This window comes from Liolophura sinensis, chromosome 5 (genome assembly GCF_032854445.1).
Source record: "Liolophura sinensis isolate JHLJ2023 chromosome 5, CUHK_Ljap_v2, whole genome shotgun sequence".
Taxonomy (NCBI): Eukaryota; Metazoa; Mollusca; class Polyplacophora; order Chitonida; family Chitonidae; genus Liolophura; species Liolophura sinensis.
Window position 1 is genome coordinate 4,377,391 of NC_088299.1, and position 24,168 is coordinate 4,401,558.

The following is a 24,168-nucleotide window of genomic DNA, read 5'->3' on the forward strand; positions in this document are numbered from 1 at the left end:
CCAGTTTGTGGTTTAACCATGGCATTCCGGTTGGTGTGGTAGTTTCACCATGGCATACCGGTTGGTAGTTTAACAATGGCATTCCGGTTGGTGGTTTAACCATGGCATTCCGGTTGGTGGTTTAACCATGGCATCCCGGTTGGTAGTTTAACCATGCCATTCCAGTTTGTGGTTTAACCATGGCATTCCGGTTGGTGTGGTAGTTTCACCATGGCATACCGGTTGGTAGTTTAACAATGGCATTCCGGTTGGTGGTTTAACCATGGCATGCCGGTTTCCTCAACCCATAAAACTGACCTTCACCTTTAAGATAAACAGTCTACAGTATGGAATTAACAATAATCAATCAACCATTCTGGACTACACGTATAGTATATAATAACGCAATACATGGTCACGATAATAAAACGCAATTACGTAACGTACGAAGATAAACATTATATATATATAGGTCTATAATATGAACAAGATTTGATCTATCGTCGCACGTGTATAATCACGGGTAAGATCTGAAATCATTCTCGGTGGCGTTTATCAATTTTGGTTTTAATATAAGGGTTTGGATCATGCTAACAGGATGTTAACGTGGTTTCAATCTCCGCCGAAAAGTGACAACACAGTGGTCACTGTGACACCGTGCTCGGATTACGTGTACACATCCACTGAGAAAAACGTCATTCACAAGGTTGATCCGACAACGCTGGATACCGTCAGTGGCGTGAGTAACACATTTCAAGTACCGATACACTCTAAAAACAATAATGTTAGATGAAACGTAAATTTATGTTTTCTGGTAAATTTTGACATAATTTTATGCTTTCTGTTAAATTTAACGTTATTTTACGTTTTCTGCGTGCTACCAGAATATATTATGTCCGTCGGTTGTACTTCCATACTGGAACAATATAATACCCCAACACATCAACGGAAGCATTCTCTTAGAATAACAGAACAAATATGTCGTACGTGTATACTCAACAAAAATATAAACACACGAAGCAATTTTATATTGTTTTCGCTTATTATTAAGTAACGTGTTAACGGCAACAATTGAGAAAATGTTTTCATTATCAATTGTGGCCTCAATTTCCACCAGATTTGCACATTTTAGGGTAACAATCCAAGGGCTATGGCAGCGTGAAAACAGAGTGGTCGGCAATTGAAAAAATCTAAAAACAATTAAACCAAAGTATTTTACGCATAGTTTCAAGTTATTTCCATTTTTTCTTTTGGTTTCCTTTCACTTTAAAGTAAGAAAGAAATAAAAACAGCAAGCATACCTCATTCATGTATTATTCTATGCAGTTATAACAGCTGTCCACTCTTTTTCAAGCATAACATAGAGCAGTTTGTGGTAGTTGACGTGGCAACGGCTCACTTTCTCCGGGAACCAGACGGGACGATGCACAATGTGGGCAAGTCTTACAAGGGAACCCCCAAATACAGCTTTGTTAAGATCCCAGTCCCTGCAGGTAAGTCGTTTGGGGGAACTAAGCTTGTCTGTTGCTCAATTGCTCTTTCAGGAACCGGTTCGGACGACGTACAGTGTCAGAGAGTCCTCCCAGATGAGGGACAAAAAATCAGATATTCTCCACAACTCAACATTAATTCACTTACACAATGGTGGTTATGTTTTATGAATAACAATTTGACTTCGAAGAACCAAAAGTTCCGTGTATTGACAGACAGAATGCGCATTCATAGAGTCATCGACGTGAGGAAGCAACACCTTCTGATCCTTTTGATTCTTTTGATGACTGGCAGATTGTAATCATCATGTGTACTGGTAAAATTTTAGACGAGTTATTATGTGTTGTTGTGTTCTGTTAAAGTTTTGTTAAAGGGACGAACTGTTTATACAGTGGAATTGTTTAGGATCCTAGACAGAGACAGGAAACATTGGAGGTTTCCCCACTTTCAGTAGTCTTGGTGTTTGCCCTGCAGATGACAAGCACTTTGTGTGCCACAGGTGGAAAAGCTTGTCATTTACATTCCAATATCCGATGTTTCACTCCGGGCACTCCAGTTTTCTTCTGCCATAAAACTGATCACCGTTCTACAGACGAAAAAAAAATAGTAACAAAAAAATATGGTAAATCGTTACTTGTCGCTCCACAAGTGCATTTTTAGGCGCAAATAAAGGTTTATTCCAATTGTAATTCCAAAAACGCCCAAAACACAATAGATTTATTTATTTGTTGTTTTACACCGTACTAGATGATATTTCACTTATACGACGGTGGTCAGCATTGTTTTTAAAGGAAATCGGGCTGAGCCCGGTTTTAAACCCACAACGAAACATGATAGAAATCTCAGAATTAGGCAGACAGGATAACTAGAAAATTTGGTTCAAGTATTCAGTAAGCAAAGAAACCTGACTTAGAAAACGAGTATTGGCATACAGAAACTTCAGGGTTCTTCACGATTTGGTGTAAGACAGTGCTCTTTCTCACAGCGTGTTTGTTTCAGACGGCAAGGACGTGTACGACAAAGCCGAGGTGGTCGGGTCTGTTCCCTTCCGATGGTCTAAGAACCCGACCTACCTGCATAGCTTCGGCATGTCAGAGAATTACTACGTCCTCGTGGAGCAGGCCCTCACCGTCAGCGTCCTAGGCCTAATGACGTCGCGTATCTCCAGGGAAACCTATTCTGATTGTCTCAAGTGGCATGCAACGGAAAAGGTATGCCATAAAGGGACCCATTTGTTTCCTGAAAGAAAATTAAAGAAAATGAGTGCAAAGTCTTTACTTGCTATGTTTGAATCATTTTCAACACTGACAAATACCTTTCTATGTCATGGCAGAACCTGTTCCATATGGACAAGTACCCTTCTCTTTCGTGACAGAACGTTTTTTAATTGACAAGTAGCCCTCTCTGTGAAAACCTGTACCACGTTGACAAGAAGCCTTGTCTTCACAAAAGAACCTGTTCCACATTGACAAGAATTCTTGTCTTCACATTAGAACCATTTCCATATTGACAAGTGCCCCTCCAGCTCTGAAGAGGGCCTTTTTCCACGTTGACAAGTACCCTTCTCTCTCACATCAGAACCTGTTCCACACTGACATACCTTTCTCTTTCACAACAGAACCTGTTCCACATTGATAAGTACGCTTCTCTCACAGAACAGAAACTGTTCCACATTGACATGAAGCCTTCTGTTCACAATAGAACATGTACCACGTGGACAAGTACCCTTCCCTGACAACAGAACGTGTACCACATTAACAAGAATCCCTCTTTCTCACAACAGAAGCTGTTTTACATAGACAAGCAGCTTTGTCTCTCACAACAGAATATTTTCCACATTGACAAGTACCCTTCTCTTTCACAACAGAACCTGTTCCACATTGATAAGTTCACTTCTTTTTCATAACAGAACACTTTCCCACTGACAAACGTCCTTCTCTTTCATAACAGAACATGTTCCACACTGACAAACTCAGTTCATTCTCAACAGAACATATTTCGAATTCACAAATGTCATTGTTTATCACAGCAGAATCTGTTCGACATTGACAAGTATCCTTCTCTCTCAGAACAGAACCTGTTCCGCATTGACAAGCACCCATCTCTCTCACAACAGAACGTGTTACGCATTGACAAGTGCGCTTCTCTCCCACAACAGAACCTATTCCGAATCGTTGACAGAAGAACGGGACAGGAAGTAAATCCAAAGACGCCATACTTAGCGGACCCATTTTTCACGTTTCATCACATTAACACTTACGAGGAAGAAGGTATGAATTGTTTCCTGCCAATGGATTAGTTATAAATCTGTATATTTCAGCACTTTTTTATGATTTCCTTTTTCTTTTTGGGAATTTTTTTTATTGCATTATATTTTAAAATTCGTAAATTCTTCTTGAAATCATTAATCGGCCATTTAACGTTCTGATTTTTGTGTTCTGTTACATGTATGTTTTGTTTATTCGTCACAAAACACAAAATGAGGCTGTTCTAGGTGCATCACTTATGGTACATGCAGATTTCATTTATATAATTTCTTTGATTTCTTTTTACGGAGAACTTAAAAATATTCATCTGTATTTAAATCTAAGTGATAACCAGCTGTTTGTTCATTGCAAGCCTATAGGTCCTGATGGCTCAGTTCGTACAGCGTCCGCTTCGCGAGCGATGGATCCAAGGCAGTCCTGTGTTGGGGTCACACCTAAGATCTTAAAAGAGGAAGTAGCTTCTTTGCTTGACGTTCAGCATTAAGGGAATAGTGTAACGACTGGTTGACCCGTATCAGTATAATGGCTTGCGTGGGGAGGCTTACTTGTCTTCTTGTCAGTGAAGCAACACAAGATAAAAGAACGGTTGAAATCCGCCCTGCAACAGGGAGGCAAATTACGCGTACATGCACTCTAAGGACTCTGTCGTCATTTGACTGAAAACTGTTAATTACGACGGTAATACAAAGGATGGTACATATGTGTCTGTATTGGTTGTCTGACAGGACACCTTGTGGTAGACGTGTCTGCATATCCAGACAAGAAGATCCTCGACACGTTTTACCTGAAAAATGTGAAATCGGAACAGAGAGAAGTTTATCCGGAACCAACAATACGACGATATGTGTTGCCATTAGCAACCTATTCTAAGGTAGGTCACTGATAGTCCACACTATATTCGCCATATTTCACTCACTTACACTGATTCAGCTTTAAATTGGCCAAGATCCACTTCTGTTCACCTATCCTAGCTTCCAGTATTTGCGCACCTGATTATCTTATGCAGCGTCATAACCTATGATGTGAACAAATAAAACACAGATTTTATAGACCGCAGTACTCAAGCCAACTTTGATATATGAATTTTACACACAGGTAGATAACACATTGGTACTTGGTTGTGTAATGTATATTTAACTTTCTTTTCCTTAAAGTAGTTGCGAACGTAAACTACCCTCTGTACTTGACTTGCTTATACTTGCTGATACAAATGATCCGTCTTTAGTTCATAGAAGCCGTGATTATGTTTATTTATTTATTTATTTATTTATTTATTTATTTATTTATTTATTTATTTATTTATTTATTTATTTATTTATTTATTTATTTATTTATTTGATTTTTGTTCAACGCCATAGTGAAGAATTTTTCACAAATCTGCGCAATGCTGACGAAAGACAAATGGATCTCAACTAACGTAAAATACTCTTTCGAAATCCACAGATTTAAGGCATAATGAACACTTAAAGGGGGGGGGGGATCTGCTTACATTTTACAGGCAACATCAGGGCAAAATCTTGTGACTGTAAAGGAGTCGTCTGCCAGCGCCATCAAACAGAAGAATGGACAGGTTTTGTGTGACTATGAAAAACTTTCTGACCAAGGTGAATACAGAACAGTGTAGTAGTTATTGTCAACCAAAGCTGGTTCTGACTGATAAGCAAAGCATTGGAATATAAAAATCAGTACCGATTGGTTGATCGATTGATTTGTGTTATTTTGATTTATAGGAGTTGGAATTGAAATCGGTAATTTCGAAAATTTCCTGAGGGATAGAAAATCTTCCTGCATGGGATTGAAAAGGACATGTCTTTGAGTTAACCGTTGAAAAGCAAGCATGTTAACTGCAATGCCAGTGCCGAACTCCCGCGGCATTGTTCTGTGTTAACGCTATCAACACGAAAGATGGAAACTTAAACTGCACTGGTAATGAACTATCGCCGGAGTATTGCGCCCTGAAACCTCACCATTGTCTAAACAAAGATTGATTGCTAAGTGTTTAATACCGTGCTCAAGAATTTTTCAATCATGTTGGTCAGGTTTACGGTTGAACGAAACCGGAGCGTTCGAAGTAAACCGACCTTATCGATGTCCCTGGCAAAGCCAAAAAGGGCAAAATAAGTTCTAAATAAGTTATCTGGTGTATAGTCTCGGAGCTACTTTCCAGCTGATTTCCTTACACTTTTGTTTCCAGGTCTGGATTTTCCACATATCAACGATGGTCGACTTGGAAAGAAATACAGATACATCTACGGAGCAGGCGGACAGTACATCAATAAGGTAGGTCTTTGACCCTCTACTTGTGTCATTTTGAAATCCATGAGAGTAAAAAAATGTGGGGTTTTGTAACATCTCTTTTAGGGTAACAGCGCGAGCAGCGTTTATTTATGGGAAAGCGTATTCTTGAAAATTACCCGTCGGAAACCTATTTACTTAATAAGAAAACAACAAGACTAAGTGTGGCGATAACGATATAATTTAAGTGAGAGCTGAAATTCATCAGAGTTAGATTCCCGGATGGGTGACGGTGTGTCCTGAGCAAAACATGCACTGTGACTTCTCATGGACTACTTAGGCGATCTAGGGCGGTCGGGCTTTGGCAGGGAAATTGGTATATTTGACTGACGTTTGTGCTCTCGGTGTCAGTTCGAGGTTGCTCTGAAGTAAGGTTTGTCAAAAATTTTGTTCGGTCGAAGAAGGCCCCGAACCAACGCCAGAACGCTCTCCATTTAAAACCCTGATGCAGTTACCTGCCCCTGTCAAATATGTCGATGGTTTCAGTACAACGGGTCGTTTTAAGCATCACCAGGAAATGTCGGGCCCAAGCCGCCTATGAAATATCTGTGACGAAAAGATATGGAACGAAAACGTCTGTAAAATGCAGGGCGTGGAGACATATTTGATGTGTAATGTTTGTCTCAAACGCCGTGACAGACTGCTACGGTAACTGCATCAGGCTTTAAAACTGACTCTGGTTTGGGGCCTTCCTTGGCCAAACAAAATTTTGGCAAAGCTAACGTCAAAGTAGTCTCGAACTATCTCATTGTAAGTCTACGTGCCTTGTAGTTATTGATCTGTAATGTCCATTTTGGTTTACGGTTAGATTACAAATGTCTGTTTTGACGCCTAGTTTCCAGTTCTGATCTCTGTTTCAGCTAGTGAAGATTGACACACTGACAAAGCAATCCTGGGTGTGGGAGGAAGAAGGGACTTACGTGGCTGAGCCCGTGTTTATTCCGGGTCCCGGTGCCACTGATGAGGATGACGGTAAGCACGACGAATGCATGACGTCACACATGTTACATTTTATATTTACTGCCCGGTGCGACTGATGAGGATGACAGTAAGCACGACGAATGCCTAACGTCACACACGTGACATTTTATATTTACTGCCCGGTGCCACTGATGAGGATGACGGTAAGCACGACGAATGCATGACGTCACACATGTTACATTTTATATTTACTGCCCGGTGCCACTGATGAGGATGACGGTAAGCACAACGAATGCATGACGTCACACATGTAACATTTTATGTTTACTGCCCGGTGCCACTGATGAGGATGACGGTAAGCACGACGAATGCATGACGTCACACACGTGACATTTTATGTTTACTGCGCGGTGCCACTGATGAGGATGACGGTAAGCACGACGAATGCATGACGTCACACACGTGACATTTTATGTTTACTGCTCGGTGCCACTGATGAGGATGGCGGTAAGCACGACAAATGCATGACGTCACACACGTGACATTTTATATTTACTGCCCGGTGCCACTGATGAGGATGGCGGTAAGCACGACAAATGCACGACGTCACACACGTTAAATTTTATATTTACTGCATGGCCAAGGTAAATTTCAGCACAGAGGTATTCCGCTGCGAGTAATTCCATGTTGCATTGGTAAAGTAGACCTATGGAGTTTGTCTGGAGGTTTAGTAGCCATATCCAGTTTTATTTACTTATTTATTTATTTAATTGGTGTTTTATGCCGTACTCAAGAATATTTCACTTATTTGACGGTGGGTAGGATTATGATCATAGGAAACCGCGCAAGATCTGGGGGGAAACCCACAACCATCCGCAGTTTGCTGGAAGTCTTACCCAGTTTTAGTTCATTAGCACCATAATATGGCAATTATTCTCAAACAAACTTTTACACTTGTGAAATCAGAGGTATTGTTTCCAGTATCCTTGTGTGCAAGTTAGCATAGTATTTCATATGAATAGTCGAACTAGTTCAAAACTTTTGCAACCATCGGATTTTCGAGATTTACGTGAAAATTGAATGAATGGGAATTGTAAACCAAGTAGACCTAAAATCAGATTTAGACCGATGCCACTATGCTGTCTGTCTTGCTTAATATCCATGCTGACTTTCATGCTTGAAATTTTCTAGTTTTTGATTCATAGCAATTTCTAACATTGGAAAAACAGCTCGAGGCCCTGGGAAAACGAAACTTCTAGTAAGGCGACATACAGTGACAAAAACATTTATTTTGAAGGGGAAACTTGTTTTCTCCCTCTTTCTCTTGATCGAGAGACACGGGATCAAATCTGGGCCTGGTCATGCCAAAGATTTTAAAAAATGGTACTTGTTGTTGCTTTGCTTGGCGCTTAGAGCAAGGAAATAAGACTCCTTGGCCCGGTGTCAGTAGAATGTGACTGGGTAGGGTACGCCATTATGCCTGGTGTGTCCAGTATGATACTACATTGGCAGTAGCATTTTTACGGCATGAACGCGCCCTGCCACAAGAAGACGCAGTATGTGTACACACACCTAATTACTCCTAGTCGCCATATCACTGAAAAATTGTTAAGTACAACGTAAAGCCCCAAGCATCAATAGCCTAGATACATGCACTGTCTTGTTTTTCAGGAGCCCTGCTTTCTGTGCTGTACAAAATGACCAAACCCCGTCACGTGACCTGCCTGCTGGTGCTGGACGCGCGAACGATGACGGAGCTAGGGCGCGCGCAGTTTGACGTCTCTCTATCACGTGACATTCACGCCTGTTTCGTCTGGTCTTAACTAAATTACTGCTCAAAAAAGAAGGTCCCTTGGCTTCGGTCAAAAAACAAAAAAAAAAATAATAAGAAGACTAAATAAAAAAACCTACACATTCTTTGTATGTCTCTATATCAATATGGACATACACAGTGGTTATAAACACGAGTATAATTACTTTAAATTCATCGAATTTCATTTAATGAGGTAAAATATGAACTTTGTTGGAAGCATTTTTTGTTCTTTCTTTTTTGATCTGTGGTATATATATTGCTGCGTAATACTCATTTGACATTATACATGTATATGCAGAACTCATATGTTATATATCTCTAACACACGTCACCTTTAGCCATTTTATTTAGTCTGTTTTACTTTTTGCTTTTTTTTACTTTATTTCTTGTGTGAAACCAAATTTCACTTCTCCTGAAGTTGCTGTATTTGCACTTGCTGTGGACATTTATAAAGTATTCCTACTGCCAAACTTTTATGTTTATTTTTAGTAATATGATTGATAGTTCCCATTTATATTTGTCAGTGTGTAGCCAACTGTTCTTGTTTTATTTTAAATAAAACCTCAACGAATGGATTCAGAGTTAACCCTTGACTCTGTTTGCAGTATTATAATATTATATTCATATGCATGGTCATTAGAATATAATTAAACCGTTCATATAAATAAAAGATAATAGTTGATGGTATAGGGCTAAAGGTTATCTATTGTTAAAGCTGACATAATAAAATTACTCTGTCACTTATTAAAGTGTGATTATTTCATTATATCGATTACAGAGTTGCCTGTAAACAAATTAATGATAACGTTGTTAGGTTGTCCCAATTTATGACAATTATACAGTTATCAAGGAAGTAACTGATTGATAATCATTATACCAAGAAATGTGATAATACCATTATACCAAGAGATGTGATAATACCATTTTACCAAGAAATGTGATAGTACCTTTATACCAAGAAATGTGATAGTACCTTTATACCAAGAAAAATGATATTACTTTTATACTAAGAGATGTGATAATACCATTATACCAAGAAATATGATAATACCATTATACCAAGAGATGTGATAATACCATTACACCAAGAAATATGACAATACCATTATACCAAGAAATGTGATAATACATTATACCAAGAAATATGATAATACCATCATACTAAGAAATGTGATAATACATTATACCAAGAAATATGACAATACCATTATACCAAGAAATGTGATAATACATTATACCAAGAGATGTGATAATACCATTATACCAAGAAATGTGATCGTACCATTATACCAAGAGATGTGATAATACCATTATACCAAGAGATGTGATAATACCATCATACTAAGAAATGTGATAATACCATTATACCAAGAAATGTGATCGTACCATTATACCAAGAGATGTGATAATACCATTATACCAAGAGATGTGATAATACCATTATACCAAGAAATGATTACACAATCATGCAGCTGCTTACGAATGATAACACAGCTAACAAAAGTTGATGGTTACATAATCATTATGTCACTAGCTGCTTGAAACAAATCTGATGATTATACAACTGTTATGTGACTATGCTAAATAGGACAAATTAAGCCATATATATATATATATATATATATATATATATATATATATATATATATATATATATATATATACATCTCGGCCATGCGCCTTCCATATCTTAACAAATGTGAAAAAAAAAACACGAAGGCAGCGTATTCTAATCTACTCCATGGTGTATGTCAGCGGTTTTGTCGAATTTATCTGGGCGACCCAGAAACACACATAATATTGCAGTCGTGTATAAACACTGGCACATGCGGGTAGCTTATTCACAATCAGGTGAACGGCGTCATTTATATACATAACCTTATTATGTAGGCCATGTCTGGATGGCTTATAAGAAATTTATGAAAGCCGGTTTACGTCATCAGTGCTCCAGCGTTTCCTTGTATATAAAAACACAATAACCATCGCTTCGTCGTATCGTGTAATCGTTTAGTACCTTCGCTTCTTATCATCATGACATCATTTCTTAACCTCGTGCCATCACTTCCTGACATCGTATCATCGCTTTGTATCATCGTGTCATTGCCTTATAGCATCTTGCCGTCGTTTCCTGGCATCGGGCTATCTTTTTTAACATCGAGACATTAATTCGTATCATCGAGTCATCAATTCGTATCATCGAGTTATCAATTCATATCATCGAGTCATCAGCTCGTATCATCAAAACATTAGTTCGTATCATCGAGTTATCAGTTAGTATCATCGTATCATGGCTCCATATTGTCGAATCATGGCTTCGCGTTATCGTGTCATTGCTTTGCACTATCGTGTCATGGTATGGCACTATCCTGCCATCACTTCGGGCCATCGGCCATTATGGGACGATAATAATACAATGGCCTTTTCTGGCTTCCATAGAAATTTGACAACATACGATGAGAGTGGGTGTTTTTTGTTAGTGTACAGCTTTTCTTGGTGATGAGAACTGTGTACGCGTTTGCCGGAATGAGAACTGAGTATGATTATATCGTGGTCGGCTGTGGTGGGATTGGCAGTGCCGCTGTCTACTGGCTCTCCAGACGAGCGGGCAAAGGTCTGTGCCTTGAATACTACTAATATGTACCTATACTTTGTGTTTTTGATACCGGTAGTTTCTTCTTTGTTAATTGTTTGTGTAACGACCTTTGCATTTCAATCCCCAGGACACAGAAGGTTAGGGTTCAATTCCAACCCTGGCCACGGAATTTATAGAATCTCCCTCCGCCCTTGCGTGTGGGACGTTGGTGATGATTGAAGGATTTCGTCGACCGGTAAAACTGACTGTGTCTCGTATTTATAAGTGAAAATTATTGAACATGGCGTTTAACAACAATTAAATATATCAGCGCGTACTTGTGAGTAAAGCACGTAACAAAATCATTCCTTTGTTTGACTGATTGGCAGATTGATGTTTAAAGCCATACTGAAGTATTTCCGTTTATACCATGGCATCTTTTTGTGAGGGCATTTGTTTCAAACTCCACCAAAACTATACTGACAGCAGATTGATCGAGCAGTGCACTGTCGTCTCATTTCAAATAACAACTTAACAAACATTTTAAAATTGCTAAAAAAAAAACATAATAAATAAAAAAAATGCATTTGTCTACATGCAGGTCATCAAAATCATTCATGCATGCAAATACACATCGACACAAATAAATAAACAAATAGTATATATGTAAAGTTATTTCCCTTGAGGCACCGTTTTATATTTAATGGTAAGTCAGTGTGACCTGCTTAGGTCTTGTTCGCAATGTGAATATTTTGTTTCTATTTCATTTGATTCTTTTTAAACGACATGCGAAAAAAATATTCACTTGGACAATGGCAGTCAGTTTTATATGAGTGGGGGGAATCTGAGTGCCCGAGATAAACCACCGACCTTTGGCAAGATACCGAAGAACTTCCCCACATGTGATGCACAAATATTCACACTAAATACTGACAAGTGGTCATCCACCAACGTTAGTCTGCACAAACGATCACACGATCGTCGTCGACCGCTCATTGTAAGCAAGGCCCTTCAGGCAGTGAGAGAGGTGTTGGGATGATGGGGGGGGGGGGGCGGGGGGGGGGGGGTATCTACGAATTCCCTTCCTAAGGCCTGATTTGTACCCTAGCGCTAAAAACACAAGTGCCTCGAACATGTGAATATTTGTATGTTTCAGATGTTCTTGGTCTGGAGCAGTTCAAGTTGGGTCATGACAATGGCGGCTCCCAGGATCATTCCAGAATCATGTATGTCGGATATTAAAGTGAAATACAGCACCTTACTAATGTTCATGTGTACTGAAAAGACTACCATTCAAAGTATCTTAAACCGGCATTAAATATATATTTAGATTTTTTGCAACCCAGTTAAATTGCAGTGAAACTTCGTCTTGACAGCTTCAGCACTTCTCCATTATCGACAGCAAGGTGATGTGATGTTTACTCTAGCTCGAATGTCTTTTCCGTATAATAGTCTAAGCAGCAGCCTATGGCAGATAAAAGTTGTGGACTCCAGCGATGCAGGAACAACAAGTTATACATAGAGTTTTCTCGGAAACTGGACATACTGAAAGAATATTTCTTCCACTGGTTGAACTGTGGATACAGTAGGGCTACTGTATCATTTACAAGGAACTTCAGCGAACAAGTTTTAAAAGCCTAGCTGCAGATGCACGACCGGGGTATTCCCGGTTTAGGTCGTAGCCTCTGGAGGGGTTGTGCCGGTGATTTTGACCGCTATTAAATGTTTACAAAATTACAAAAGGAATGTAGTGCAACTAGATTCATGCGCAATTCTGAAATAAATGGAAATAAATCTAAGCACCACTGAGTCTGATCTAGGCATTCGACTCTCGCTGGAATTTATTCTTCAGTTTTGTTACGGTGATTTCTAAGATGAAAACAGTGCTGACCTTGTTATATCGCGGACATCAAGGAAAGCACCTCGGTTTGAACACGGCGTTTCACTACCTTTACTGTATTTTATAAAAAAAAAAAAACCAGAAAAGAACATCCCTTGTATGCGAGAAAGATGAAGGAGTAAACTTTAAATTCTTCGGTTGTAATAAATTCAGAGACAATAAACTTATATCATAAGATTGAATTAATTTTAAGCGTTGTCCATTGAGGTGCCATTTTCTCATTCCCATAATCCTTTGGAATCCGAAATGCATTTTTCACTGACTCTAATATTTGTTATTTAGAAACTGCTGACTAAGCGCTAAAATGAATGACCAAATATGTATTTGAGGAGATCAGGGCGGTTTGGGACGAGACGGTATGCTACTGTCTTACATAATTTGTGATAGCGTCGTTGAATATTACACGGCTTGTGAATCAATTGATTTTTACGTCTGTATACAGACCTAGCCAAGGGTCTCTGCTATCTTCCAGATCAACATATTGGTATTTAGCGTGAACAGCTTAGCGTGAAGAAACTCCGCCCTACAAAAATCCGAGGAAAATGACAATTACATGCATTAACGCGAGCAAAACGCAATTCATATTTGTGACTTACTGTCATACGCCGTGTCGATATCGTGACCAAATAAATCGTGTTGCTTCTGCCCGTGCATGCGTGGTTGACGTTTCACGACGTCTCTATGTTTTGATCAGCTGGCTGTCAGTTCTGACAGACAGAAAGCCATGTGACTGCGGAGGCGCGAATTTGCAATTGATTGAAGGCTATGGAGCAGAATGAAGGGCCCCACAGTTTGTTCAAATAAAGTTTGCATTAAAAAAGGGGGTTATCTTCGGTATCCGTTCCATTCTAAATTTCACGGAAAGGTCAACCACTGCGCGCCGCTTTTACCGAAGTTTTAAAAACACGGCAACGCGTGGCGACCTGCTAAATATGAGCCTATTTTCGGCTTCGGCTAAAATTTACAGGAAAATGGTGACGAAAATGCAAGGAACGATTGTGACAAAACGTGCATAAATATTTTAGTTTTCATTGTCGTGCTTTATGTGTATTCAGGATGAATCTAACGCGCATGCATCGGAATTGAACGAGGAGGTAGCTCTTTGTAAGCATGATACTGGAATGGGGTCCACATAACCCTCGGGCTAAAGGTAGCTAACGTAAGGGTGGTTCCCGCGTACTGTTATGAAAAAGCCAGCGTTAGAACGAGGTCTAGAGCTGATAGAAACCTGCGCTACAACACTTTGTGAAATGGCCCTTCGGCTGCACGTAACTAGATCGTTGTGAACGATCTCAAAAGGGTGTCTTATGCAGTAGTTCTGTGTTATCATATGTCACTTTTTGGGGTGAATGGGTAAATGCTACCTCACAGCTTGGACCTGATAGCAACGTGTTTGATTGGATAAAATTCTCAAGATGACTGCCTCAACTCACACCAGCCATTTGTGTAGTGATGTCTTTTGTTGTATATGTTATTCGGTGAAATCTCATTAAAGTAATAAAGTATGATACTTTTGGGATTGAATATGTTTTAGCCATGGTCCGTCTTGTCCTTTAAAATAATTAAAACATGTGATGAACAAGAAATAATACAATGCCAGCAATGTTTCTCCTGAAATTACTCAGGAGATCTCAGAAACTGAGTTTTAAGAGATCTGTTGATATCACCACAGCCCTTGAAAATGTTATTTTTTATTTATTTATGATTTTTCAAGACGTATGGTGTACATAGATGACAAGTACACAAGGCTTGGACAGGCAATGTACGAAGCGTAAGTATTCTAACTTGGCTCCACGACTGGGTTGTTCACTGGTATACTCGTGGAGTAATTACACGACTCTTGTTCAAGATTAACAGGACAAGAATGGATTAATTATGAGGTATAACGTTATTTCAATATACATTTCCACAGAAATGAGAGTGTTTATTAATGGATGTTCATTGAGTCGTATAATACAATTCCGCTCAGCGATATTCTTGAATTTTCTCCGCTATTAAGTATATCATTTCAATATTTACCCCGTTTTTGTTTTTCTCATGATATTCTCTAGTAATACGTGTCTTTCTCCTGATACCTTTTTTTGCCTTTTTCACGACCTATGCTATTCCTGTTATCATCTCGCGGAATCTCACGTGATTTTCTCTGCTGGTCAGGTGGGAAGAGGTGGAGCGAGAGTCCGGCATCCAACTAAAGCATGAGACAGGAGGACTCGTGTGGACGTGTGGCAACATGAAGGAACTCATCAGCAGATTCTCAGACGCCATGGACCGTTATCACCTGCCGTACAGTATCTCCTTTTCCCATGCCAAATACAATTTCATGCAACTGGAAAATCAAAAGAAGTGTGTTAACGATGTTATATCTTAATTTCGCGAAATAATTTGGACTAGGTAAATGAATTGTGATAACGGATCAATTTCCTGTTGTAGTTACGAAATCCTGCGAGGCTGGGAAATCAGTGAGCGGTTTTGCCAGTTAGTGTCCGCCCCGGATGACATCGCTCTGTACGACTCCCGGGCCGGTCTGGTGGACGCGGCTCTCTCCAATGCTGTCCACATACAGCTGGCCCGCGGGAGAGGAGCCACTGTCATAGACGAGTGCCCAGTCACACAAATCGAGAGAGACAACAGGGGCTACATTAATGTGAGACTTGGGTACTTCTAGACCAGTGACGTCAAATAAATGGCAGTTACTATTACTGATGTTTTACCTAATTCTGCTTAAGCCATGATGCTATGGGGCATGTAATTTGCTTCTATCTAACTGAGGTAAATTGACAAGAGACTGTATTTCACCGGTTGTGTGTGACTATCACACTGTCGTTGCTGCTCTTGTTTTAGTCTCCGTGCTATACATCTTTAATTATATTGCATAGTCTGTTTATCGGATAGACAATATATGCGACATACGTTATAAATGCAATATGTATTCGGTGTATCGTAGTGCCAATAAAGAAATGGCAGCGTTCGTATAGGGCCATCTAGGTAGTCGTACATGAAGTCCATGAAGATGACCTATATTTCTGCAACACAAGATATCATGACGGTATCTAATTTAGTTCAAGTCTTAATTCAAAGGGCGGTCTCTTTACGAGAACAGTTAGAATAAAATGGCAGATGTATAGACAAATTTGATGCGCTTGTTGTTGACTGGCCCGCTTTTCAGATGTTCATTGTGAAAAGCAGATTTAATTGTCAATGAATGTACATCAACCTCAACTTTACAAATTCAGAATAAACCCTAAATGAGATAAACTGACAGGAGGCCGTATTTCACTGGTTAGGTCTGACCATTTGCTATCACACTGTCGTCCCTGCTCTGGTTTTTACTATGTCGAGTATTATACACATGAAACTAGCTCTTTTTCTTCAGTTGCCAAGATTAATATGGGTCCGTTTATAGTGTAAAACCAAAAGCATTATAGACATTTTAATATTTCTGAATTTAAGGGTGGTGTATTCTTGAAATATTAACTTCCAAATTTAAAAAAGGCGTTTGGATTTTGATTTCAGTTTTTTTTTGTTTACTTTCCAAGGTGAAGACCCCAAAGGGGACGTTTCGCTGCCGTCGACTGGTAATCACGTCTGGTGCCTGGACCAATGATGTTCTTGAAAATATAGGAGTTAAACTGCCCCTGACCGTCACTCAGGAACAGGTCACTTACTTTGCCACACCCAACCTTCGAGAGTTCACCAAAGACAGGTAGAGACTTCTAGTAAAGACTTCTGGTCAGCGGACACGTAAAATTTCTCCCATGGTATGTCATATTGCATAGTCGGAATATTTGTCCATACCAAATTGAATACTCGACCTGGTACTGTTTGGTTTTCCACCAGAGACAACAGTTTTCTCAGATATACATGCATATCCAAGACTCTCAGTGTCTTGGAGACAATAAGCTGTCGACGACCCTCATGGGGCTGATTGCACAAATCGGGTTGTTGCTGCCCGCGCATGGGTGCGGGCAGTTCAAGTTCATTTGAGATCGTCCATCTTCCACCTGTATGACGTTGTCCCCTAAAACTCAAACTTGGGAAAGTTCGACACACGACTTCCTCGTTGTATATTGGTGAAAAGTTCCTCGGGACTGCGTTGAACAGCTGTAATTAATCAACTTAATCGAAAATACTGGCCCCAGTTTTACAAAGCGGAGTAAGACATATTTTTATCGTACATTTGTCGTACGATATTTCCGCCGTCGTATAAGTGAAATATTCTTGAGTACGGCGTAAAACACCAATCAAAAAAAAAAAAAAAAAAAAAAATCGTACGATATTTTGTACGTCACTATTTCCATACCATTGCACCATATGTGCGATTATCATACATCTGCATTGGCTTCCTCTCCGGCCATAAGTGGGAAGGTCTGCAAACAACCTTCGGATGGTCGTGGGTTTCCATGGGCTCTGCCAGGTTTCCTCCCACCATATTGCTGGTCGCCGTCATATAAGTGAAATATTCTTGAGTACGGCGTAAAGCACCAATCAAATAAATAAATGATACATGTACGACTTCTTCGTGAAACTGAGGCCAGGTAACTAAAATGTATGCCCCAAGCGTGTATAAATTATTTTTCTTAAGATTCCCGGTATGGATGTACAAGAGTGAGTCTGACTTTCACTATTACGGGATGCCCCTACATGGAAACTCCGGGACAAAGGTTGGCACGGACGCTGCCGGTCCCGTGGTGTCCGCTAGGGGGCGTTTATTCACGCCAGATCCTGTCAGGGAATAGGCGTGTGGCAGGTTTTTAGCGAACAAAATCCCAAAGGTAAGATACATTGTCTACAGTGCCATTGATTACAACTGTACTGAATGTTATCAATTTGTTTTCATTTATTTGAAAAATTATCCATGCTTAGGATTTATGTGACAAAAATTGGTGTTAGGTACCGTACTAAATAATTATTCATTCTCAGATTTTACATGTGGTAAAAATTGGCGTTAGGTACCGTACTCAAATATTATTCATGCTCAGGTTTTAGATGTGACAAAAACTGGTGTCAGATACCGTACTCAAAAATTATTGATAGTCAGGTTTTACATGTGACAAGGGGGCCTCCGTGGCTGAAGTGGTTTGCACGCCAGCAGGGCCCACTGACCCAGGAGCCTCTCACCAATTTGGTCGCTGTGATTTCAAGTTCACCTCATTTGGACTTCCTCTCCGGTTGAAAGGTCTAGCAGCAACCTGCGGATGGTCGTGGGTTTCCACCGTGTTCTGTCCGTTTTTTTTGTCCGACCATAATGCTGGCCGCCGTATAAGTGAAATATTTTTGAGTACGGGGTAAAAAACCAATCAAATAAATAAATAAAAAAATTGGTGTTGGATACCGTACTAAAAAAATATTCACTGTCAAGTTTTATATGTGACACAAATTTCGCTATATATGAGATCGTTATCATTCGGACAAATATCATGACTTACATATTCGATTCAAACAAATTTCAACAGAAAATAATTGTTATTCGTCACGACGTGCATGACTTCGATGAATATAAGATACAGGTACTAAACTTTATGACAAACTTATTCCATTGACTTCACGTTTGAGTTCATGTTCGTTTGAGTATATCAAAGTTTAAACAAAAGGTATAGTTATTCCTTGCTCTGAAAGTCATTAAATAATGTGATGCTAATTTTCTGTGTGTTTTTGTTTTATTTGTATGTGTTTTATTTCAAACATATCGTTATTTTTACAGGCCCTGACATTTCTAAATGTTGCCCATAGACAGAACGATTGTTCCCATCATTTATCCGTATCGCATGAGGGGGTTCATTCTATAACGGGATTTAATTTTTCTCGCGTTTGCTACGTTATATTCATTGTTGGGTTTATCGTGAGGATTTTCGTTGTTGTTCTTATAGGCATTGGGCACGATCTTGCTATCGAAGACGTGTCTTTACACCATGCCCCCAGACAGACACTTTATTTTGGACAGTCTCAGTTCCCGAGGTTACCCGGAAATATCAATCTGCGTTGGCGCTGGACATGCGTACAAGTAGGCTGCGCTAAAAAACAAAGTCAGTTATTTAAAAGAAAGTGATGCTAGATTGTATGCTGTTATCGTAGCAGAATATTCTTTTAAATATAGCACACTTAGATTCCATTCCTTTAACGTATTACAAAATGAATTACACTAACAGGAAATCAATGTTGAGTACTGTTGAAATACCGAGGTGGTTAGCACACCGGCTGCATGACCCAGTAGCCTCCCACCAATGCGGTCGCTGTGAATTCAAGTCCCGGTCATGATTCCTCTGTGGCCGTACGTGGGAAGGTTTATCAGCAACGTGCGAATGGTCGTGAGTTTCCTCCGGGCTCTGCTCGGTTTTCTCCCACCATAATGCTGGCCACCTTCGTATAAGTGACAATTTCTTGATTGCGGCGTAAAGAAGTATCATTTTTAACGTCTTTGCACGGTCAAAGCTTTGTGAGAACGACAGTTACGGGGTTTCCTCATTTACCTAGAAATGGTCAATGGCAGGCCGCACAAGTATATAATTGGAGATGTATATGTACTCAGGGGTCTCCGTTGCTCAGTTGGTTATCTCGCTAGAACAGCATAATGACCCAAAAGCCTCTTACCAATGCAGCCGCAGTGAGTTCAAGTCCAGCTTATGCTGGCTTCTTCCGTCGTACGTGGAAAGGTCTGTCAACAACCTGCGGATGGTCGCGGGTTTCCCCTGAGTTCTGCCCGGTTTCCACCCACCATAATGCTTGCCGCCGTCGTATAAGTGAAATATTCTTGATTAGGGTGTAAAACACCAACCAAATAAATAAATATATAAATGTATATTTACTCCTATTTGCCACCAGGTTTGCGGGTTTACTTGGCCGTATTCTCAGTGAGCTAGCCATTGACGGCCGGACAGATCGGGACATTTCCGGGTTCCGGGTGGACAGAGACAGTCTGGCTAACTCGGAGGCTACAGCCTCCGTGGACTTGCATTTTGGGGTTGGTGCTGGAAAGCCAAACGCCAACATAGACTCGAAACTGTAATGAACTACAATAATATGTTATCGACGATAATGAAACGTTGGTTTCTCAACTGGTTTCGAAATGTCACGGGTACGTTTAAGTTCAACAAAAAACAAAGGGGATTATGTGAAAGACATGCAAGACATGCTTTCTTGTAGCTATACTGGCAGTTTAAGACATTATAACTTCACAGTGATTACTTTTATGGGCAAAATTAAATGAAATTCATATATTTAATGCCCTGTGGCATAGAAATGAGCCATAAATACACTATAATATTTGCACTTGTGACGCATGTAATAACAAGTGTAGTATACCAACAACACCGAGCTGTTCATCAGGGTTTTCTTTAAAGCTAAAAAATAAATGCGTTGGGCAATTTTGTTTCAGTGGCCCCTCCTGGCGGCTCTAATTTGTACTTTTCGTCATTTTCTTCAAACTACGCTCACCCTTTGGGTTACGTAGTGATGTAACAACCCTTGTTGTTGTGAATTACGTCCTAAAACTAGTAAAAAAAAATATCGGTTGTGAACTTTCAGAATTGGGCAAGGATGGCAGCGTTCTCTTCAGAGGGGATTGTCGGACTGTCTTAAAACGTTCATTTCTCGCCTTGTCCAAGCTCAGGCTAAACTGGATATTTGCCCGATGCAAGATTTGTCAGTTATAGACTTGTGTCTACAGAATTAAGCGTTAAGAATAAAACGAATGTTGGAACTTTTAAAACTACACTCATAATATCAGTGGCCTATCTCGTTATTCCTGATCGAGTAAAGGATGACGATATATACCACTGATGTTATGTGATGCAAGCATAGCTGACAGAGTAGGGGACAGAGGACCGGATGTTGGTGGCGGTATTGAGGCCACAGTCGTGGAAATTGAGCTGGCAGTGAAACAGTAGATTTCCTCGCTGAATCCCGATGAGTTACAGCGCGTCATTGAACATTTGGGCATTCCGGGTGAGTATGCAGCCGCCCAAGGGAAAGAGCGGCTAGTGAAGAGGATTGACACCTTTCTCATAAGGGAATCAACAAAAGAAGATGGTGGTCTGTCCATCTATTTGTCCCTAACAACATTTTTTGAGTCAAATCAACTCCCATGGTTAACTAGCCAACCCCCCACACCAGAAAGTAATGCTTCTCAGCCAAAGCATGGAACTGTAGGAAGACAACCAGAAGCAAACGTCACTCAGCCAGTGTATGAGGCTGATACGCCAAGTTCACAACATGCTGATAATACCAGGTTAATGGTGTATAGGTACAAAGAGGACTTCAAGATGTCTGGGCAGATACTGGAGCCAGAACACAAGAACTGTTTGCACTATGTGAGCCTTACTAAACAAACTGAAGATGGACTGTCACGTCACTACACACACACACACAAAAACAGAAATCATTGACAGTATTGGGAAATCTGTAGCCTGAGGACTTAAGTTAAAAAGGCTACCTCCAGATTTGTAGGGATTTAACTTGGCCGACTGATTCGATCTCACTATGCTCAGCAGCCAGCCTATGTTGTATCAGCAATTGTATAACACAGTCCAAAAAAAAAAAACAATGAGAGCCCAATGCAATCAAATGTGCGAGACACTAAGAAAACATGTGTTTTCGGACGAAGAAGCTCTTCAGAAGCTGTCTGAGGTAACAACGCTTGAAGCAGAGCGGCAACGGAAACTTGAGACTCGAGGGCGTGCACGAGTGAATCTAGCCATGGACTTGTCCAGTGAATATAATGAGATAAGCAGCCCCATTGATGTACAACAGAAACGTAAACTACCTTGAGCGAAAGACATTCAGGAAATTAAGGCAGATATTATTGCATTAAAACTGCAATGTGAACGCAGTCTCATTCAAAGAATGACACAAATGGACAAAATGACACCAAAACGCGTCTCCACGTTGGTTGCCCGTCTTGTCGCAGACAAGGGCAGTGGTGCGAAAAGTCGACACTGCTTTCGATGTGCCCTTATAACTTCACAGTGATTACTTTTTACAGTAGAAATGTTATGGCTCCTAAATTCTCCTCAGTAGCCCTGAAACGTAATGCTCACACTGGTCCTATTCACTCGATTTTTGCTGCAGTTATGGAACCAACTTTAGAAGTAGAATGGCCACATGGACTGGAAATCAATGAGACACTGATGACCTTACCAGCCGAGTAGCTATCAGTGTAGCAAACAAAACGGAGCATGACATCATTCTGCCAGGTAAAACCCACCTTGATGTTTTGTTTCCAGTGAAGTCGGTGATGACAATGGCCGACCTACCAGTGAGAAATGCTGCGCTGAGCAGCGTGTGTGAGTAATAACGTTGCAGGTAACGAAGAACCCTGGGATCCACCCATAAACTTAGAAAACACTAAACTAACAGCATCATAAAAAAAACGGTTAGGCAGCTGCTTCGATAGGAGCAAAAGGTCTTTACCCGAAACTATGATGACGTAGGGTGCATAGAGGATTTCCATTTACACCCCAACTAAACTGATGAGATTCCTGTCCAGAGAAATTACATGTCGATACCCAAGCCCTCATCTGATTTAATTAGACGCGGGAGGATACGAAAATCTTCATCCTCTTATTCGTCACCTATGGTGTGTGTACGGAAGCGAGACGGAAGCCTGCGTTTGTGCATTAACTACAAGGCACTAAACAGCAAAACAGTTACAGACAGGAAGCCATTACCCCGTATTCAGGACTCTTAGGACAGTTTGGGTGGAAACAAGTGGTTTTCTGTCTTAGATCAAAGGAAGGCCTATCACCAAGACTTCATGGCTGAAGACTCTAGAATGTATACCGCTTTCATCACCCCTGGATCTTTGTATGAATGGGTTAGAATGCCGGGCATCATTGTAAACTGATGACTGCTTCTCTCTTGTGTGTTACCAACTTTATTTCTTATTTGTATAATTTCTTACCTACCTTTGTCTTTGGGAGCTAGTGTTAAACGTTGTTTTGGATATGGATCTTGCGACTTAGAACACCCTTTACGGGCTACGTATAGTATACGAATGTCGGATATGACGCTTATATAGATTTACCGTTCGAGCTTTCCATTTCCCCGGGCGCGTTGCAGCGCTGCATGAAGACTTGCTTGAACGGCCTTCGAGATTCCATCCTGCCTCCCATACCTAGACGATATAGTTGTCTACAGTGGTACTTTGGATGTGCATGTGGAGAATTTGCGAAAAGTCTTCAGCCGCCTTCAGGAACACGCCAGCCACTTTAGGTGATCTGCGAAAGATAATGTGTTTTGTTTTTGTATTTCAGACGGTATATCCCAGACTTTTCTAGAAGGGTAAAACCCCTGTACGATTTGATCAAAGGCAAGGAGACCTTCAATACCCATAAAACAAAAGCAAGACACTAGGAAAAGAGGTAACCACATTCCAATCAGAAATTGGACTGGACAGATAATCATCAAGGAGTGTTAAACAGCTTGATGTGCTTTCTGATGCCCCGGTGATGGCATACCCCGATTTCTGAAAGCTCTTTATTCTGCACATAGGCGTTTCGACGAATGGCTTAGGGGCTATCCTGTATCAGCAACAGGACAGCGGCATTCCTAAGGTCATTGCATACGCATCCAGGACATTGACGGGCGCAGAAAAGAACTGTCGTTTACATTCAGGGAAACTTGAATTTTAGCACTCCAATGGGCGATTACAGATTCCGTGAGTAACTCTACTACTCGCCGCCATTCACGGTCTAAACGATAACAACCCTCTTACCTATGTGTTGTTATCAGCTCAACTTGACGCAACCAGACTGAGATGGATTGCGGAGCTCTCAGACTTTCGATTTGTAATAAATTACAGGCCCAGAAAATCAAACGCAGATGCGGATGGGCTCTCCCGCATGTCGCTGGACGTGGATGAACTACGGAGCAACTGCACAGAAGAAATTTCTCAAGAAGCCTTTAGTGCAACAGTGACTGCCTTGACCATCGAAGA

At 40.4% G+C, this 24,168-nt stretch overlaps 2 protein-coding genes across 2 annotated transcripts; both read left to right on the forward strand.

Moving 5' to 3' along the window:
- The first annotated feature begins 1,402 nt into the window (after positions 1–1,402).
- Positions 1,403–8,839, forward strand: LOC135465979 (beta,beta-carotene 15,15'-dioxygenase-like). The gene is made up of 8 exons (XM_064743362.1): positions 1,403–1,472; positions 2,470–2,681; positions 3,500–3,740; positions 4,463–4,608; positions 5,236–5,341; positions 5,932–6,017; positions 6,893–7,004; positions 8,625–8,839. Exons 1-8 carry the CDS (start codon positions 1,403–1,405, stop codon positions 8,774–8,776), a joined length of 1,125 nt encoding a protein of 374 aa, XP_064599432.1. The 3' UTR covers positions 8,777–8,839.
- A 2,450-nt stretch (positions 8,840–11,289) lies between these two features.
- LOC135465909 (monomeric sarcosine oxidase-like) lies at positions 11,290–20,739 on the forward strand. Its single transcript, XM_064743291.1, is given in 9 exon segments — positions 11,290–11,377; positions 12,495–12,564; positions 14,953–15,009; positions 15,393–15,521; positions 15,669–15,882; positions 16,775–16,941; positions 17,821–18,010; positions 19,106–19,239; positions 20,058–20,739. Coding segments are annotated over 9 exon segments (1,233 nt in total). The 3' UTR covers positions 20,242–20,739.
- Positions 20,740–24,168: the final 3,429 nt, after the last annotated feature.

Excerpts from the sequence above, each read along its gene's own strand:
- LOC135465979 (XM_064743362.1), top strand. The coding sequence starts at position 1,403 with ATGCACAATGTGGGCAAGTCTTACAAGGGAACCCCCAAATACAGCTTT. Across the intron at positions 2,682-3,499 it reads AGTGGCATGCAACGGAAAAG|CAGAATCTGTTCGACATTGA; the intron begins GTATGCCATAAA and ends TGTTTATCACAG. Across the intron at positions 5,342-5,931 it reads TGAAAAACTTTCTGACCAAG|GTCTGGATTTTCCACATATC; the intron begins GTGAATACAGAA and ends TTTTGTTTCCAG.